The sequence below is a fragment of the Ambystoma mexicanum genome, chromosome 8 (genome assembly GCF_040938575.1).
Source record: "Ambystoma mexicanum isolate Mex_15411 chromosome 8, UKY_AmexF1_1, whole genome shotgun sequence".
Taxonomy (NCBI): Eukaryota; Metazoa; Chordata; class Amphibia; order Caudata; family Ambystomatidae; genus Ambystoma; species Ambystoma mexicanum.
The window spans coordinates 1,079,887,021-1,079,907,490 of record NC_090929.1 but is presented as its reverse complement, the minus strand read 5'-3'; the positions used below and the strand labels follow the sequence as shown (position 1 = coordinate 1,079,907,490).

General features: G+C 45.3%; 1 protein-coding gene across 6 annotated transcripts in view; it reads right to left on the bottom strand.

The window, feature by feature from the left end:
* Positions 1 to 20,470, bottom strand: part of UBR4 (ubiquitin protein ligase E3 component n-recognin 4) — a 2,945,062-nt gene that overhangs the window by 2,422,190 nt on the left and 502,402 nt on the right. For all 6 annotated transcript variants that reach the window (XM_069611069.1, XM_069611071.1, XM_069611072.1 and 3 more), the window contains exon 17: positions 185 to 270. In XM_069611069.1, the coding sequence (XP_069467170.1) occupies positions 185 to 270 (86 nt within the window). The remainder of the gene's footprint in view (positions 1 to 184; positions 271 to 20,470) is intronic.

Below are 20,470 nucleotides of genomic sequence, written 5' to 3'. Positions count from 1 at the left end.
AAAGGAGCCAAAGGCAGTCTTGTTTGTTGCCTTAGCCAAGTCAAGTAAAGTAAAGGTGAGGCTGCATGCGAAGATCTGAGAAGGTAATATCAGCTCCCTACTTTAAGTGGGGTTATCCACATAATTAATGATATTTGTAAACAGTGGCAATGAAATGACAGCTTGTACAATTGGCTTATCTCACCTGTAATGTAGGAGACTGAAGATCAGATGTCACTAAAGAGTGGCTGAAATGGTACAATGCACCAGCAAATTCTTCATCAGATGATCCTGGAAGTCAAGACAAGAGAATAAGCACAGCATGTGCAGCAACAGTTTGAGGAGCACAGACCCACGCTTATACATCCCCCTAACCCTTATTTTCAGAAGCCATCAAAGTGATAATTATTAGATCTCAGCATGTCCTTTTGAAGGATTCAGTTTTCATACACTGCATTAACTTTGTATCTAAATGAGAAGGGTCTTTTGCCAGTCTGTACACATTGGCTTTACTGCCATGGAAAACAACTGAAAAATACCAAATGTTAGGAACCATTTTCTTTTTGTTGTTTTCCCTCCATAGACATCTTGTCAATCTCCCAACATTTTGCTGTAGTTTGAACTGGACAGGCCTTTGGATGGAAGTAATGTTTTTTTTGCTTCACTTATCTTGCTTACCTCATTTATTTCAGAGGCACTGAATTGGCCCTAAGCCTATCAGTAGAGCGGGATTCTGTCCTCCATTGTGAAATTCCTTGTTTATTTTAAACTGCAGACACCCCCTTACAATGAGTGCAGTACAGCTACTTTGTGATCCGTTAACTTTGTCTTTTGCAAATGTATGGTTACATGCATGATGTGCCCGAAATAGGCTGGTGGCAGCAGATGATTCTTTTACAGTGTTATTATAATCTTGCATGCACTTTTCGTTTGACCACATACCACCTTTTAGAGTACCATATACGATAAAATGGCAGTGCCTCAAGACTTCACCCTGTCCTTTGGGCTTCTTCCTGCCCTCTCAAGGCTTGATTTGCAGTGCCACAAGATTTTTCTCTTGTTCTTTGGTCATGTGCCTTACATGGAAATCCCTTACCCAGGGAAAACTGCTGCTTTCACAACCAAATGGGCTTTGTGTGTGGGAAGGTGGGGGACAGAGGAAGGGGCTGGGGCAGTCTAGTCCCAATCCAGTCTACGGTACCTGAAAGTCTTTAGCTGGGCAGATGCAATGACCAGTGGTTGTCCAGGATTGGGGGACCCTGGGCTGTTTGAATGTTGGACATCTTTATCATTGGTGGCATTGGGCTTGGTCCCAACCTAAATCCTGGATAAAAGGCAGGCTCCAGCAACTGGTCATCAGATCAATGTTGCATCCACTACGATGAAGAGCAGCCCGCTGATGACCAGAGGACAACCCCAGCAGTTGACCAGCATGAACCCCAGTGATTGGCCCAGTGAAGCCATGCACCTCTGCCTGTTGTCAGAATACCCTCATTGGCGCTATAACCTCTGGACCGTTGGGAACAGTCAGTCTCAGCCCCTGCTCCAGGATCGGTGCCTTTGGACGAGTCCCTGGACTAACCAGCGGACTGACCAGCTGTCTCCCGGGCTACCTCGCTGCAGAAGTCATCGTTGCACACAGAGCCATGGAACTTTGCATATCGCCAGCATGTGCCACAAGTCACCTGTGCTCAAATTCCCCATCAAGTCAAGGGAAGCTATCCTGGGGCTGCGTCTGTTTTTTCCTTTAGCTGCTTTCCTCACTTAGACTTTTATGCCAGTATCTGTTCCCTGAGCTGAATTGTTGGAGCCAAATAAAGCCCTCAGCTACAATTCACTTTTTGCTTACTTTTAGGTGGAAACTGACCAGTCCTTAAGACCATCAGTACTGGGCGACTACTTCTCCCTTATTCGAATTCTTGCATTTTTAAGACTTCTCATATCCCCTTAGAGTGAAGAGTGGTCAGTTTACCTTGGATCCTTCTAACGTTATTGTCACTTTTTGGTTGGGCTGCGGGCAGCAGATCTTTTTCTACCATTTTTGTACTTGAGCACTTTTGCATTTCTCACCACATAAAGCCTTTTAGAGTACTATGTACTGTAAAATGGCTGTACCAGGACATTTTCACCTGTTATTTGGCTATTTTATACCTTGCAATTATTCCTGCCCGCTCAGATCTAGAATTGGAATATATGAGATGCCCTTTCCTGGGAAAAGCTCCTGCTTTCACAGGCAAAGTGGCGTTATGTGTTTGTGGCCAGATGTGGGGATGGGTCTGTCTGGGCCCAGTCCACATCGAAGCCAATGTGTCTGTTGCTGAGCAGATGTGTTGCCCCGAGGCTGCCCAGGCTTGGACAGTACTTACCAGTTTGAATGGTGCAGATCCTTATCATTGGTGGACCTGTGAGAGCCAAGACCCTTACAAAGAAGTGCATCCTGCTGAAGACCCGAGGACTACCATTGCAGATGACCTGCTTTGCCTCCAGCCAACTCTTGCTGAAGTCCTGTTCCTGATCTCCAGAAGGCCTTTGTTGGTGCTTCAACCCCTAGACCGGTGGCAACAACCTATCCTGACCCCTGCTCAATGATCTGTGCCTGCCGAGCCTTCAGAAGTGTTCTTGGTCCACCCAGTGGACTGACCAGCTTTCTCCCGAGATCTCATGCTGAAGCAGTCACTGTTACGAGTGACTCCTTGTAATTTTGCGGATCATCAACTTGTTAAAAAGATCCCTGATCCTGAAGTTTCAGCCTTCCTAACCAAAGAAAAGATGTGCAGCGCCTGCTCCTTTGTTGACACCACTAGTATCGTCTGTTGCCACCTGACAGCGCTAACTGCCACTGCAACCAGTGTGTGTCCTGGAGGTCTTCAGAGGTTGCCTGTTCCATGGAGGTCATCATCCCATCGTGCCAAGGGTGTCCAACTGTCCAGACTTCAGAACTATCACCGGAGTCCGGACCCATGTACTACCCGGACCCAATCCAAACACAGAGTGACCTCTGCACCCACAGCTCCTGAACTTCCCTTGACCAGACATAGCACAGAAGCAATTGGGATCAGTGGATTAAGGAACCCCTGAAGTGGTTGCTGAAAAATGTAGAGTAAAGAGGAAGAGTCTGCATAGCTGTTTTTAACCCCCTAACACTTACCATAATGTCCTAACCCTTTATCTCCCTTACCTGACTAAGATCGGGGATAGTATGGTCAAGTATTTCCCTCCCTGAACGCAACCCCACCCTCCTCCTCCCCAACCCCATAGTGGTGGGATTGGAAGGAAAACTTTGGAAACTCTTGTTCACAAATCATAGTAAACCCGCTTGCAAAGTACATCTTTTTAAACTTTTAACATTTAGGCATAAGCCCAACTTCTTAGCAGGGTTGGACGTATTAAGAACTAGGGATCTTATCCTATGTTTATCTGTGGGCATTCCACCAAATTTACTTTCTATACTGGTTCTAAGTTACTGTTTTCTCTTTCTCACGCACAATTATTTATGATTGCTGCTCTTAACTGCCAACTAATGCAAAATGGCTTCTTAAGGTAAAGCGTTGGTGTTGTCAGCAGAACTCCCAATGGGGAATGTATATGATCGTAATTTGTACATGATAGTAGTTTATGAAAATACTTCCCTGGAAGTTCAATTAGAGTGTTCTAAAAGGGATAATAAACAATGGTATATTTTTTGTACATCTTCTATCTAACCAGAATTATTGGAGTGCTCTGCTGTCGTCATTGGAGCACTAAACCACCCTCACACCCTCCTGAGTCTAAGACTTACAGCTCCGCTACTGTACCTTGACTGGGTTGGGCAAAATATCAGTGTCTTTCCTGTTCACCATAATAGGTAGGCCTCTCATATTCCATGCCCAGGGGGGATTCTGAAAATGCACTTTAATAGAAGGGGCCTAGGCTCCAAAACGGTCTGAATACTGGCTGCAAGAGTCTTTCTCTTATCAGAAAGTAGAGCTGGAGTCGCCCGAGAGTCTAGGAAAGCAAAGAGCTGCGCCATTGAAACTGGCAGGGGCGGTCCAATCATGGACCGCTTCCGGCCACCACATGTGCTCAGCAACAGGCACACTTTGGCCAGGATGTGGACTGGGACCAGGCAGTCTCAGCCCCCACACCCACTGCTACTTTTCCCTGGAAAGGGCTTACCATATATTGCATAATGTGCCCAGAGACAGTATGAAGGGCAACAAAAGACAAGTTCGCCAAAGGAGAAGACGAAATCTTGTGGCGTGGCCATTTTGAAGTAAATTGTATTTAAAAGAGCATTATGTTGTAAAAAAGAAAATGAAAATGTGCTTGAGAGAAATGTAATAAACAGATGAACTAAGTAAGTAAAGTAAAGCAAAACGTCTTTACTTCCCTTAAAAATGCAGGACAGGTTTAAAAGCACAAAGTTGGGGGGTCCCTTAGTAAAGTAAAACGTTTTATTTACCTTTGCTTACTTGCTCAGCTCATTTATTTTTGGGGCACTAGTGAGCTCGAAGGCTACCAGTGCCGAGGACTATTTCACTCAATCATGTTTTATGTATTGTTTTACCATAGCGCACACCACCTTAATTTGTAAACCTTTTTCACATCTGTCGAACAACATTCTTTATGCCTGTTGGATGTGCGTAGGGCAGCCTGGTGGCAGTGGACCGTGTTCTTCATCTTTTTCCAGTGCACTTCCATGCACCACCGGTTTTCATCCCATGTTAAGGCGTTTCTTAGACCACCCTCTGTTGCGGCACCAACAATAACTAATCCTAGAGAGAAGGCTAAAACACCAAACAAGAAAGGGAAGCCGAATCTCTTCTAAACATCAACTGCGTCGACAGATCGACCAGGCTGAACTCTCAGGTAGGGATAGGAGGTTGACCCAGAGGTACTATTAGTCCACACATAAATCCAGAAAATACACCATGCAGACATACTGAAAACACATATACCTTAATAGTTGCAGAGAATACTATCAGTTCAAATAAGTATTTCAAACATTAATACACAGTATTGAAAAGATACCAGTATATTATAAAAACAGTTATGCCCATGGGCACTGCTAACCCCAGTGTCTATTTGTGGGTTCCTTCCCGGGGGCAAATACCCTACATGAAGCGGGAGGGGGATGGGATTGGACACACACACACACACACACACACACACACACACTTGCCCCCCCCACCAGTAGGTAAGTACCTAGTAGTCTTTACTCCAAAGTGCAATGTCCTAAAGACACATCCAAACCCTAGAACATGTGAAAGGCCCTCGGCCTGGTGGCCAGCACATAACACATGGCAGGGTGTGGGATTAAGAAGGGAACCCACAATTTAAACCAAAGGGGAAAATAGATTTACACTCCCTAGTCCTAAAAAACATCTTACCATTCATTGAGACCTCCTAGGGCCTTATTACAGTATCAATGCCCAGTACAATACATTAAGGCCTCAGAACATGAAACAGTGAACTTTAGCAACAGCTTCTAAAACTCAATGAACATGTCAACACTAGTTACCTCCCTGCTATATTTCCTGGCTTAATATACATAATGTTACCAGTTACAGTGTTTCAGGTAAATTTACCATTGCAGAAATTAAAAGGGACCAACGTATCCCTAGGAGATCCAGTAAAAATGTCCAAGGGCAGGTAAGTACCCCAGAGTCACTTTAAGGAGTGTTCCAGTGTCAGTTCATACTTCCATTTGATATAATTGTAAATAAAGGCCCATCCACAGTGAAGGAGTAAAGTACAGTTCTACGCTAGTGGTGCAGATGCTACAACCAACCCTCGGAAATGCCACAAGAGATTGAAAGGAATGCTCCAAAGGGGTACTCCAAGATAAAGAAGTTGCAGAACAGAAGGAGCCCCCAATGCAAGTCTATGAGCAACCGCAGTTGGGATTCGCCTCCCTGGAATCACTATCATGGCCAGAGGAACAATCAGGACTAAATCCCTTCCTAGGACCCCAGGATAAGTGCTCACATGTCAGCAGTTTCAGCAGAATAGCCTCCAGGGAACGCAAAATCCCGATAAGCAGACAGCTCTTCACTACAGGTATGGTTTATAGGATTTGCCTCACTAGGACTTGAATCCTCAGACAACTAAGCCCTAACAATGCAGAAAAGAAATAAAAAGCTCTTCCTAGGGTCTCTACCTCCAAGCCAGTAGTGAAACATCCAGTGAGGGAGGTTCCCAGGAGAAAAGGCAAACCAAACAAACGGCTCCCAGCAGAGGGTGAACACCAAAAGGCAGTAGTACGGCAACAACCAGTTCCAACAAGAGGACAAAGACTAGTGGCACCTTCAGTGGGCCCAGACTGACAATCCAGGGCAGAAATTACTTTGCAGCTACTCTCCACATACCTGCAGCAACATAGAGCCAAGCAGAAGATCCTGGCGATAAATGGTGGTAAAACGGCCCAGAAACATTCCCAGTGCAGAGGGAGTTAACCAGCAGATATGAGGAGTCACCTGGAGTCTCCAAGAAATCCAAACTGGACTTCTGACACTAAAAACGAAGAACAAAACGTTGAACCGATGATGCAGACCCGACACTAAAGCTAAAAGGGGAGATCGGGAGACCCAGGGAGCGAGGCATAGAGAACACCAAGGGACCCTGCATACTTGTCCCAGTGAGTGACCAAGTTATCAGGAGAGTAAAAATCACCCGAAGCCCTGCATACTTGTCCTGGTGTGGGGGGGGGGCAAAGAAATAAGAAGATTGAAGATCACTCAGGGACCCTGCATACTCAACCCAGTAGTTGGAAAGAGTACCAAAAGTTGTGGGAATCACACAGGAGCTGATCATATTTTCATTTTAAAAGAACAAGAGTACAGAATAAAGCAGAGTCAAAGAGAGACTATCTACATTTCTCAGTGAGAAGCGAAAGTCTGAAGAGTGCAGAGAACAAGTCTACAAGAACCTGGGGAGACACCTTAAAGGAACTGAGTCTCACAGAATCCCTGCCTAAAGCCTCCTCCCAGGGGGCTAGGGAAGGCAGACGCTACTTGAACCTGACCCTGTGGATGGTAGTAGCTGGGTGGATCACCTGGGAGAAGGCACCCAGGGGAACAGGAGGTTCCGCTAGGAGAGACACCGAATTCTTCTTCGGAGGGCGAGATATCCATGATGCCTGAACACCTAATGGCTTGGTGTGAGAGTAAGGCTCCCCTTTGCAAAGTTATCCAAAATGTTAGTAATGAAAACCCTTATGGACAGCATAAGAATGGAGTATGTAAGGATCAGATCAATACCTTTACTTCTGAGAAACGAGATTTATCCTTTGGGTTGAGCTGTTAAATAAAGAACCAACCATTAAGGTCTTTAAAACACTTATCTAGAGGCATGTTGTATAAATAGAATGAGTTGGGTAAAGTTAAAAAGGAAATCTGTGATAAAAAAGAAGAAAGTTGGGGACTTTAAGTCCCACAATGCATAGGTACTGGGACGAGGAACTCAGAGGCACAGAACTGAAGTATGCAGTCTAATGTTCCCGACTACCTACACCTGAGCAGGAATTTTTATTATCTGAATCCCTATAAGGTGCAGATCAGGAGGAGCAGCAGAAGCAGCAGATGTTATAAGCAACTGTGTATGCAGCAGGGGCAGACAGCCGAGGATGCTGGGACCACCGCCATATCTGTAACGGTTGATGGTGCTGAGAGAGGTGGGAGAAGGTGAAGTCCAAGTTGCAAGAGATTGTGCACTGGGAAGCGCTGCTAGTGCATGTTACCCCATAGGAGAGATGCCCTCTGTGCGCCTTGTGCCTGGCTCCGGTGGCTGGTGAGTACCAGGAGCGAAAGGAGCAAATGGGCTCCTGTTTGGGAAGGCTTGAGTCACTGAGCTGTCAGAAGCTTCAAATCCGCCCAACAGAGAAGAGGCAACTAGCTACAGGGACGGGCAGGGTAATACCAGCGAGTTGGCCTCTGGCAGGTGACATCTGGGCACTCCTTTGTAAACCGCTGACTGCTTATAGAGCTTTTGAATACTAAACTAATAAAAATGTTTTGGGCCCTAAACTTATGTCAAGAGGAAAGGAGAGGAGAGGAGACATTTTTAGAACTATCGCTACCCAAGTAAAGAGAAATATTTAAAGGATGCGACCACCATTGCCCAGGAAAGAGGGGGCAGTTTTAAAAACAGAATAACCACCATTGGCAAAGTAAAAAGAGAACAATATTACACCAAAACTATAACCAGTATTGCCAAAGTAAAGAGGAGGCCATATGTGATACAGATAACCAGCATTACAAAAAAAAGGACAGAGAAAGACAAACGATATAACACCTGATCTAATAGTGAAAATCAACAAGTGCCAGGAAAGTGGCACTCCTTGTGGAGAATGGCAAGGGGGAGAGGAGTGTAACCTGTATTGCATGTGGTCAATCAATCAGAGGAAAAAAAGCATCAATGGGTGTTGTATCCTTCTGGAAGAAGTTGTGAATTGTATTGTTATTGAAAGTCAAAGACTTTAGTGATGTTTTCAAGTAAACCACACAGCAGAGTACTTGTAGTAGTGTTAGGAGATTCATCCTGGTAGGAGATTAGACCAGGAAAGGGATTGTCAGTTGTAGTCCTGGTAGGTTAGTGAACCAGGAAGAGGACATTAAAGTGCAGCTTTGTGGTGAAAGGTTTTGGTGGAAAGAAAGTGGCAACACCAATAATGCATTTGATAAACTGTGGTAAAACCATCCAGACGCAAACATTGTTGTGTATAAGAAGTGTGTAGTAATTGTATTTCTCAAGAGAAGAGAAATCATATTGAAAAATTAATTGGAAGAGTTACGATGAGGACCTTTGCCTTGATAAACAAAAGCCTGTGGGAAAGTTGAGATGAACTTGGTTTGATTTTACGATAATCACAACGCCAAGTGAAACCCTCCAGAAGTAAAAGACCTTTGTGTTGGAAACAGAACTTGGTTATTGGGATAAAAATGTGCGTTTTATCTTTTGAAGTAGAACCAGACTATTGGAGTGAACTTTAGCCACTGGAACATTCATTTGAAAATTCTACCTTGATCCTGGGAAAGGGGATCCGCCCCTGGTTACAAGAATATTTAGTTGAACAGCCATATAAATATGTGAAATGCTTTTGTTGTATGTAAAAGTGTGAGCGACAGTTTACTTTTTGTATTACAGTGTCTTCCTTTAGTCTGAGTTTCAAGTGTTCGTTTAGCCAACCCAAGTGCAACTGGGCCCCTTTCTCTCCTCCGCCTGACTCAACTTGTGGCATCCCTCAAGGGTCTATCCTCTCACTGTGATTTATCTTACCCACTTGATCTCCACACAGCTCTCCCTTAAGCTTCATTCCTCTTCCTCCTCCCCCTCCTCTCCCATTCCCGACTGACTGCTATTCAGGCATGGTGTACGGCTAACAATCCCTGCCTTAAACGCCAGTAAGACAGAGATCCTTCTCGTTGGGACGCCTACTCCCACCTTCCCTCCTATGCTCTGCATGCCCTCCTTGGGTCCCCTTTCCCACATGTGAGGCTAAAAACATAGGTGTCATCTTCGACTCCTCCCTCTCCTCAACTCATATCACTGACCTTGCCAAAAAGGCCCACTATCATATGCGCTTCCGACTGAATCAGCTACCCACACAGGACCAAACTAGTTGTTGGACATGCAAAAAGTCTGGCACCATGGAATCTTTGAAACATCTGGTTACAGTGTGTTTGAGCTTGATTGAACAAAGGAAGCATCATTTCAATGGGAAGATTTGTCTTGGTGCAGATTGTATTGATTTTTTCTGGACTCTAATGTGGGGTGTGCGTGTCGTTAATAACTCTGCATCTTTTTGTAATGGAGATTTTTGTTCGACTTATTAATGAATGAATTTCTTCATTTCTTTTTTCTCCTTTTCTTTTTCTCCTCTAAGATAACAAGACTATTTTTGTGTCTTTTATTTTTCATTTTCTTCTGTAATTGTACGTTTTATGATCTTTTAACTGTTGATATGCTTTTGTTGTAATATTGTAAAAGTTTTCATAAACCAAATACAATAAAAATAAAATGGAAAAAAAAAAGAAGGCCCACTTTCAGCTTCACCTCCTCAAAGACATTCTTCCTTTCGTCACCTTCATGCAGAAACTCAATGTCTCCAGAGCTCCGGTTCTCTCAAGGCTCTATTACTGCGACAGCCTCTTCCTTAATCTGCCTCTTTTCTCAGTCCGACCCTCTTCAACTAATCCAGAATAGGACTGCAAGACTTTTCCTTGGCCTCAAGCCCAGTGACCGCATCTCGCCAGCCCGAAAATCTTTCCACTGGCTCCCGGTGGTTGCAGGGATCAAATTCAAGACCCTCTGCACCATCCACAAGGCTTTCTGAGGCCTGGGACATTGCTACATTCAATTGTCTCTCCCTAAATACCGCCTGGCTAGAACTCTTCGGTCCTCTAGCTCCAACTCTCTGCAGATCAGACGTTTCTCCAAGCAGAGCGTGGGATGTAGATGTCACTCTTCGGCAGGAGCCTCCATCTGGAACAGCCTTCCTGTCCCTCTTCGATTTGAGCCAGATCTCCAAGTTCCCGGAAGCTCCTCAAGAAGTTCGTCTTCTCCTCCTCCTTCCCTCTCCCCTGCTAGTCTTCTCCTGCCTCTACGACTGGATGCCTGTGTCCCTTATGAGTCCCGTCAGGGCCAGGAGCTCCTTCGTCCAGTCTTCCCCTCCAACCTGCCTGCCTACCAGCACTTGCCTTCGGGCACCATTCCCTGACTAGCCTGCCTAAGCTGCCCCCCCACCTTGACCCCTACGGCTTGCTCCCACAGAACATGCCCTCCTGGCACCCCTTAGCACTTGCCCAGCCACTTGTGCCCCCTGTCCCCCAGCACTTCCCCCCTCCTTACCCTCTTCCTTTCTTATCAATTATCATCTGCCCTCTCCCCCTGCACTTCTTGATACTGCACTTGCACCATCTGAATGTCACAAGGACTAGTAAGACCCTTGTTTCACACAGTCGACCCCACATCTACCAAATTTTGCATGGATTTCTCATCTGTCTGGGGCAAGTTTGGGTCGAAGTTTGGATGCAAAAAATGCACTCCATAGACACCCTCATTTACTGATGCTCACCCTGATTCACTAAGTAGGTACGAGAGGGAGGCAAAATTTGGAAAAGTGAAGCAAAATGTTTGATGTGTTGGTTAGTCCTTTGAAATACATTACTACTGTATACACTTCGAAAGTGTTTATAAAAACATTTTTAAAAGGGAATTTCAAAATAAATTAAATTTGTTTTAAGCCACTCCAAATATGGAAAACAGCAAGGTTACAGGTTCATTCACAAGAAGAGAGCACAATCAATCTTTCTTGGACAATTTCTCAAATGTGCTGAAGCCATTGCAGGACTAAAACATGCCACACAAAAAACGAACATCACTTGGAAAAGCTCCATCTGATGCAAAGCGAAAATCAATATCAAGAGCTTCTGAAACAACAACAAACAGCAGCACGACTTGCCAACCAGAGGACAAGAGCAACTTTCTCCGGGCAGATGAGATGCCAGAGAAAACTGAAGCAAGACTTGCCGACAAGAGCGACATCCTCCAGGGCACATGAGACACCACTGGATCAGGACACGGGCAACGCGAGTACCCCAACTAGTGCTCAATAAATACAATAGGCAGGGAAACCCACATTAGGTTAGGTTTATCACATCCTTTTAAGTTCATAATGTTAGGCAAAGTTTGTATGCAGTACCCTCTGGGACCACTACACACAACTAGGACTACAGGTGTAAGCAAAACCAACCTTTGGTATACGTCTGTACCATACAGCTTTTGGTAGCGAGCTGAGCAGCCAGGTTTATCTCAAGAGGGAATGTGAGCTTGTAATGATGTTACAAAGGTCTACAATACCAAGTATTCAGATAGACACTTAAACTCAAGGTTTCTTGGTAAAACACTTCTTAATTTATTACACACAGTCAGTTAGAAAACATTCACTAAAAGGAGGTAATCAATATCACACAAAAATATACAATACTTCACACTAACCGGTTCTGAAACATTTACAATACTTTGAAGGAGGAGCAAAATGGCATTCAGAGCATTTGAAGTAGGAGCAAAAGGGCATAAGTTAATAAAACAGTGCAAATAGTTTGAGTTCACCAGAGGAGTTGATTCAATGCAATAGGTAGGCCAAAGTCAATGGACTAGTGTCTTTTATAGGTAAAAACGGTTCTGAAACGGAAAAGTCTTTGCCACGGTTCTCGGAAGTAGTTCATGGAAGAAAGGTTCATAGGTTGGGTCACAAGCTGACTAGGCCTGCAAGTTGGCAAAGTTCCACGAACTTTCGCAGTGAGGTAAGCTCTCTCAGTCAGGTTTTCATAGTACCTTATTTTGAAGAAAAAGATGCATCTGAAGACTTCTGTTCCTGGCAGTTCCTGCAGATCTCGCAGTTCCTGAGCCTCAGTCGTGGGGACAAGGAGGACGTCGGGGGGGACTCCTGCACTGCACAGGGACTGGTCACAAAGCTAGCAAACTGGCAATTCTTCGATTCCAGTAGCTGTCTTCAAGCACACAAGCTGGTGTCCTCCTCCCTCATTATTCAGTTTCTTGCAGCATTCTGAGGAAAATACAACCAGCTCCGAGAATGGTGTCCAGGTGGCTTACGAGTCGAATGGTCCTACCAACTCAAAGGAAAAAGTTGTCTTGAAGGGCTTCTCTGTCAAGATGAACCTGGCGATTCGGACCTGCAGCAGGGCTCCACCGGGCAAACCAACTGTCCAGTAGTTGCAGCAGCCGTCCTCTTCCAGCTCGTCTTCGGTTCTTTCGTTCCAGTGGTGGACTGCCTTCCAAGCCAAGAGACTTGCCTTTTAAACAGTTTTCTCCCATTCATTCCAGCCTAGCTGCCACTCACCCAGGAGGGTGGCTGTCCTTGCTGGACAATCAGCCAGCCAATCACGGCAGAGTGCATGCGGGTCTCCTAGGAGTCTAAGCACAGGGAGTTTCGGGCACCTCCCTCACTTTCTGCCCACCCCAGACACTCGGGCGCCAGAGGCGGTCTTCAGTCCTGAAGCCCGCCAAAGGGATAGAAACAAAGGGACCAACCTGGTTTGGCGTGCAGAGACAAACTCTAGAAGGACCTTTCCAAAAATAAATGGCAAAAAAAGAAGACCGGGACCTGTTTAAACAAAGGGGGCTTAGGCGCCATCTTGAAAGAAAAAAGGTTAGCTCCCACAATTTTTAGCTACCGGTGTTCACGGTCGGGAAAAATCATGGTAGTTCAGGGGACTGCTACATGAGTTTCTAGACATAGGAGACAGTAGGTAACCCCTCCAGCACTCTATTGTAAGATAGTGTGTGTTCTGGGTCTATGAATTTGAAGAGACTAGTAAAGTCAATTTAACTTTACATTCTCTGGGAAACAGTAGTTTATCCCAGAGAAGGTATTTAAACCTTTGGACAGCCTAAAAGGCACCCCTGTGTCACTGCACTGAGGGTGCCGTGTAACACACATCAAAAGATTATGCCTATGGAGTTATCTAACTCAGACCGGGACCTGTTTAAACAAAGGGGGCTTAGGCGCCATCTTGAAAGAAAAAAGGTTAGCTCCCACAATTTTTAGCTACCGGTGTTCACGGTCGGGAAAAATCATGGTAGTTCAGGGGACTGCTACATGAGTTTCTAGACATAGGAGACAGTAGGTAACCCCTCCAGCACTCTATTGTAAGATAGTGTGTGTTCTGGGTCTATGAATTTGAAGAGACTAGTAAAGTCAATTTAACTTTACATTCTCTGGGAAACAGTAGTTTATCCCAGAGAAGGTATTTAAACCTTTGGACAGCCTAAAAGGCACCCCTGTGTCACTGCACTGAGGGTGCCGTGTAACACACATCAAAAGATTATGCCTATGGAGTTATCTAAAACTCCATCATCAAAAAACACAAGAATAAAGTACATCAAAATACATGAGTGTGGGGAGAAAAAAGGCTTGCACTCTCTCCAGGTAAAAAAAAGTCCTCAAAATCCAGCAACTTTGCCGGGGTTCTTTAAGGAGAAGGGAATTTGCACATTTATGAGAATTCTACCTTACACATAAAATGGCTTCTTGTGAAAAATCTTTATCAAGTTGTCCGCCTCACATATCCGAACCCTTCCAACAGACAAAATTGAGACGTTTGGTGACTTCACTTAAGTAAATGGAAGGAATGACAAAAAGACCTCCACTCCAATGGCAGATTTAAATCTCTGGGTGTTATGCTAATAGGGCAGAGCCGAGCAGCATGTTTTTCAATATGCACAAATTAGAGATCCCATTAGGAGGGCTTCACAGCGCACACACAGGTAATCCAGCTGTTCGCATTTAGAGGGCCGGTGTGAAGATCCCCTTCGAGGATTACCAGCACAATCATTATTGGCAGCGTGTGAAAGATGTTTGTGACTGTTAGAGGGATTTTCAGAATCATCCCTGTGGACAGATGGAGAGGCCACCCTGTTGTGGTGAACAGGGAAGGACATCTAGCGAAACTATAGTGTGATTGAGCAGCAAGGCTTAGACCTAGAAGAGTGTGGTGAAGGGTTCAGTTAAGCACACACGTAGCACTCATAACACCACAAAGGCAGAATGTACAAGCTACAATTATATGTATTCAGGCTTTAAGACGACTTTTACCAATTAAAAACAACAAGTAAATCACTAAACATACACTACTATACACATTCACTTTTTGGGTGTTCTGGTTACAGAGCACCAACACTTTACTTTGAAACCCACATCAACAATAGAACACTGCAGTGTAGCAAAGTAAGTGAAGAAAAGACAAGGTAAGTAACAAAGCAGTTTGATAAGTAATGCATCAAAAGAAGAGTTACAACACAATACAAAGCCTTAGAATTATAAGGCTCCTCATTTTGAAAGTCCTTCCCTTGTGTGATGAACCTGGAGGTAGGTCTCCTCCCTTCTTCCCTGGGGGTAGCCACCCCCCTTTGAGGCTTAGGAATTGAGCCGGCTCAGCAAAACCGTCCCTATGGGTTTGGGAAAGCGGGACCTGACTAGGAGCGACTCCCGACAAGGGGACACATTCCCATGGGGAACTCCCTATAACTAAGGCATTTTCTGCATACATGGGAATCATAGAAACTAATGTTGCATTCAGCTGAAAGACTCAAAATAATGCTGAAAGGGCCTTTGGCCGTTTGGCTCAAGACAGTGGCGGTCTATACAAGTGCCTAACAGCTAAACAAACACGCCCCTTTTTGGTCCCGGAGCGAGAATGAAAGGCGTGATTACCCTTAAATGGAGAAGAAGCAATGCCAAGAGACGAGCCGTCGACATGGGCATGTCATTGAGGTGCAGAGCTGGGTCTGCTGTTGCGCGGAAAGGAGAAATAGTCAACCCGGAACAGAGCCGCACGAGTCAGCCAGGCTATGGTAGAACAAAGCAAGCCTTACCTGAAGGCACGAATAGGTGGAGGACGTGGTGGGACCCTTGTCAGAGAAAGACGCAGAAACGAGAACTCAAAGGAGGAACGAATCCTCCGCTCTCAATGCAAGAGCTGAAGAGCAGAGTAAAAGTAGTCATGGAAAACGCTTGCTGGCATTCTCATCTAGACAAGAGCGTGTTTTGTGTTACTGCTCGGTTCTGTGTTACTCTGCTCTTCGGCCGGGTGTTGCTCATAATAGAGGGGTGAGGGAGGGGCGGAGCCAAGAGACCAGAGAGGGAAAGAGGCATAAAGGACCAGAGAAATAAAGAACCACGTAGCAATAAGGCTTACAGGAGCCCAAGAAACCTGAATGTTCTAATCAGGCAAACGGCACACAAACTCTTGAAAACCAAAAGACGCATATAGAAAGAGGGGTTACCCATATTCCAGGGAGAGAAGTGAGACATTGGGACAGAGAAACCCAAGGGAATCAGAGGATTTCAATAAACCTTGTGAAGAACAGATTCGATGGGGAGCACAGAGGCACCCAAGTGGGGAGTAGCCAATCCAACTGGTGAAGAGGGATCAGGGGAATATCCCTCCACATAAGGACACTTGGATGTTTGGTCTTATCTGGAACATGAGACTTAATTTTGTAAACTTCAGACACTTTGGAACTTTTGTCAGACTGTCCAGAACTGGTAAACCAGGGAGAAACTGTTTCTATGAACAAACATTAGGATCCAGAACTAGGAGGGATTTCCTGGAAGCCCCTAGAGAGATCAGGGTGAGGAAGAGCAGGGCATTCTGCCTAGTTTTTTCTTTTATATTTTTTCTAAGCAGTGGGGCCAGTTTAGAAGATAGGTTTGGACAGAGGAATGTTTTGTTATTTTGACCATTGACGAGCACATAGTATAGCGTGTTAGAAAAGCAACCGCCCTTTTAGCAATAGTGATAGAAAGGCGTTTACTTTTAAGTTAAACAAAACTCTTTGACAGCATGTCCATTGGTCCGAGTCTTTCTGGCTTGCCCCAACTTGCTAGAAGAGACTGGGCCTGGTACCCTTAGAGCCACAAGTCCCAATAGAGCTCTTTGCAGGAGGAAGAGTCTTTAAGGTAGTCTGAACAAGTGTTCGACAACAGGCAGTTTGTAAGTGTTTCAAAGTTGAAGAACAATGGCAATACAGTTTTTAGGAGAGCTTCTCTCAATCCCACCATCTTAAGGGAAGCCCTTGAGAGAATCCTTGACCAGACCTTCACTGAACACAGTCGGATAAGGGAGAGGTATGGTAAGGATTTTATACCTTTTAAACCCTATGGCAACAGGGAGTGAAAACAGGTATGTTAACCCATCGTACTTCAATTCGCTGAGGGACCACTGCAGAGGCTCCTGAAATCTATGAGCTGCCAAGCTTGCCGTCTTGGTTCCATTGGAGAGGGTTTAGGGGTTGCTGGTGCAGATGTCACTTTCGGCATCAGGATTCATGTCCAGCTAGTTAGCGGGTCCACACTCTGGGGAGAATGTTCCTGGCACTGGACAGCTGCATGACCTTGGCACGATAAAGAAACCACCACCACATTATCGATGACCTCAGAGGGCCTCCAGGACACCATAGTAGGTGGAAAACTGCAATGACCAACAAGATCTAATGGCGGAAGTCAACCCTCTCTGCAGAAACAAAAAAGCTTGTGTTATGAGGCTCTTCTTAATGCTGGAGAGCTGCAACTGCAGGTAAGCTCTCTGGTTACACAAGTCGAGAATCTATGGAGTGCCAAGTTTGAACACGAGGCAACAATTGATGCAGTGAGATCGCCAATAAGGAAACTGGTCAACCCACAGGATGGTTTGAGGGTGCTTCTGAAGGCTTACAAGGGTAGGATACTCGAGCAGGGGTAGAGACTAGTTCACAACTTATCTTGGACACATCATGCAAGTAACCATAGAGGCTCAAAAGACAAAGTTAAAGGGACACAAGGTATCCCTACCACAACACACTAAGGTGTGTGCAGTTTAGAATAAAAAGACATTTCACAATGGAGGACGTAGTCCCCCTTCTCTGACCGTTAATGGGACTGATCAGGGCCCCCTAAACAGAAGAGCTAAGTTAAGCAAAGCAAAAAAGCTTTATTTACCTTCAAATGTCAGGTCAGGTTCAAAAAGCAAAATGTTGTGGGGTTCCATAGAGGTCTATGGAGGGAAAGCCACACACATGAAAATCTTTCCTAACAGCGACCAGTGGGCCACGAACCAGAGAAGTAAACTTGAGGAGATGGTGTAGGGTATGGGCTGTTCAATAACTTGTATGGCAAAGTTGAACACCAGGTACAAGAGGATACATTACCAAATTCTGAGCAAGGACTAGGTTACACAGAAACCATACATCTAATCTGTAATACGATGCCAGGTACATAAACTGTAATGCAACTGATTTAATATTTATTGTTGGGGAGAATTCTCATTTCTGTGCCAATTCCCTTCAACTCTAGAGACCCCCAGATCCTTTCATGGACTTACGACTTAAATTTTAACCCTGGACTGAGTGACACCTTTTTCTCACTCGCTTGTGTGTTTTGACCTGATTTGGATTATGTGTTTCCAATGTTTTAGGAGTCTAACAAACTCCATGGGCATCTACTTTTTGTATGGTGACGCACAGTACCTTCAGTGCAGTGTCACAGAGAATCTTAGATTTGTCACAAGGTTTAAATACCTTTTCTTATAACTACTGTTCCCAATAATAGTAAAGTGAAATTGACTTTACTTATTCTCTTTGTAGGTCCAGCATACACCATCTTATCTGGAGGCCTGGGAGGTTACCTAGTAGCCCCTTATATTACATTCTCTTGTAACATTTTTATGTTACCCTCACTACTTTAAATGGCTGGTGGCAGTGGTTTAATGTTTCTACCATTGTGCTTTTCTACCGCAGGCTCTACCCTCAGTTGAAGTACAGCACCCATGGGTGACCATTTTGTCAAAATGACCCCCGATTTCTTTTTTCACCATTTTCTGTTTGTGCAGTCTTTCTTTGGTTTTACTCTGTGCGTCAAAACAGATTTGATCCCTTTGTTTGCATCCCTGAAGCCCGCCTCGGGCTCCAGTGTGTCTGGAAGGACAGAATGTGAGGGAGGGTCCTGAAACTCCCGTCCTTTGTCTCTAGGAATGCCTGAATGAAACCAGTCCTCATTGGCTGGCTGGCTGGCTGTCCGTCCTTTCTGGACAGCCACCTTGTTGTGCGATTGACAGCCTAGGCTCTGCATGAATGGGAGAAACCTGCTTAAAAGGCAAGGATTTTGGGACAAGAGGCAGAGTCAACCACTGGGAGAACCATCCAACAAAGAAACTGTGACCGAAGCTTGCTGCATCCTCATGGACCTTTGAATTGCCCAGTGAAGCCCTGCTACGGTGCTGAAACTCCTTTATCAATTCGGCAGAGAAGCTCTGAAGGGACGACATCTTAACCTTGTGTTAGTGGGACCAACTAACCCAGAGACAAACTCCACTGGACCATTTTCCCGACTGGCTTTACTTCTTTGCAACAGCAAGAATTGAGTGCCAGTGGTCGAGTAATCCGTAGTCGAATGCAACGTCTGAAATCCGGCTAGATGCTCCAGGAGTCTCCTACGGAACCTCCAAAAGCAGGACGACCAGAGCTCGAATCCCCTCACCAGAGTGCAGGATTTCATTACTACAGCTCTACAGCTCACATTTACCCCTCTTGAGATAAGCCTGGCTGCTCAGTCACACTACAGACTTGTGTAGTACAGGCCTAAACCAAAAAGGGGGGGGGGGCTACAAGTTTACATTTCAGAGGCTCTGGAGCAGAGTCAACAAGTGTCGTAATCTCGTCCCATTTAGTGCAGTTATAGCTCGCCGACAGTGTGGAATTTTTGTCGATCCTAGCTTTGAATGCTGCCGAAGTTGCACATTTTCTACCCATGGTATATAGCTTCTAGCTCTCCTTGTCTGGGGGAGCTTCCGTAGAGGACAAAGGTGTACTGGCCCTCTTCCGAGTAGTAGTGACAACTAGTGAATCCGGTCCAAATTGTCCTCTGATATATAAGGGATCCGATGGTGCGGGGCGGAATAGTTTCTCTATTTGCGGACTGACTGCCCTTGTTTGATTGGGCATTTCAAGTGAGGGTTGGTTTCTCCTTTGAACCAACTTTAGAACAGGTATAAACTGGGTGGTAGCTTTTTTGTCCCCCAGGATATCTTCAACAAAATCCTTGTCCTGCTGAGTTTCGAGAGTTTGAATCCCGAAGTGCTCATCTGCTTTGATCATAAGATCATTAAACAAGGGCTGATTATACACTGGGGAATCAGGTAAATTGTAGTCTTTTGGAACTGGAGAGTGCATAGTGCAAACTTCTGACTCATTATTATCCCCCCTCATCATCCACATCATAGTATTGATCTTCCTCCTGATCCCCTTCTGTGTCCATATGCATATCAAAGCTCAGCAGAAGTGCGAGACCTCTTTGCTGGGATGAAGCGAGGGACTGAGAGCCTGAGGCCTGATCAGTGGGAGGTATATTTTGGAAATGTTCTAGGGCATGGAGGTTCTTTTCAAAGAAATTTGCAAAGAAAGTAATCCTAGACATCACTACCTATGTCCTCTGCTGACCACGTGGCTGAGCCCCAGGGAAAGGTACAGCAGGTGTGTGGGGTGTAGGTAAGGCCCTTATGTAGGGCCTTACTCCTCTTGTGGGACAGTTTGTTTCCTTGGAAGGGGTAGACTCTTCCCTGTGAGACCTGTCTTTCTGGGTCTTGTCTCTATGATTAGAGCTCTTAGAGGAAGATTGATTTTAATTAGAAGCTTTAATAAGGCTTTCTGGGACAGGTTTTTTAATCCGGTGTGATAACCCTGAATCCTTAGGCTTTCTTGCCAGTTTCGACGAAATGCACCAGTGAAGGACCTCCGCCGCGTCTGCCGACGTTCGGTTGAAGATGTTGTATGGGCAGCGTCTTTTGTTTTATGGGGCCTGTCATGAGGCGACTGAGACTTGGAGTGCCCAGAGGACAGGGAATCCACTGATCTGCCCCTAGACGCCGAATCTGGGCATTTGTTCGGCAGAGCCGACACATCGCTGCAGGGTGTGTTTTTAGTGTGGGAAGATGGAGTGTTCTTGCCACTGGGTGTA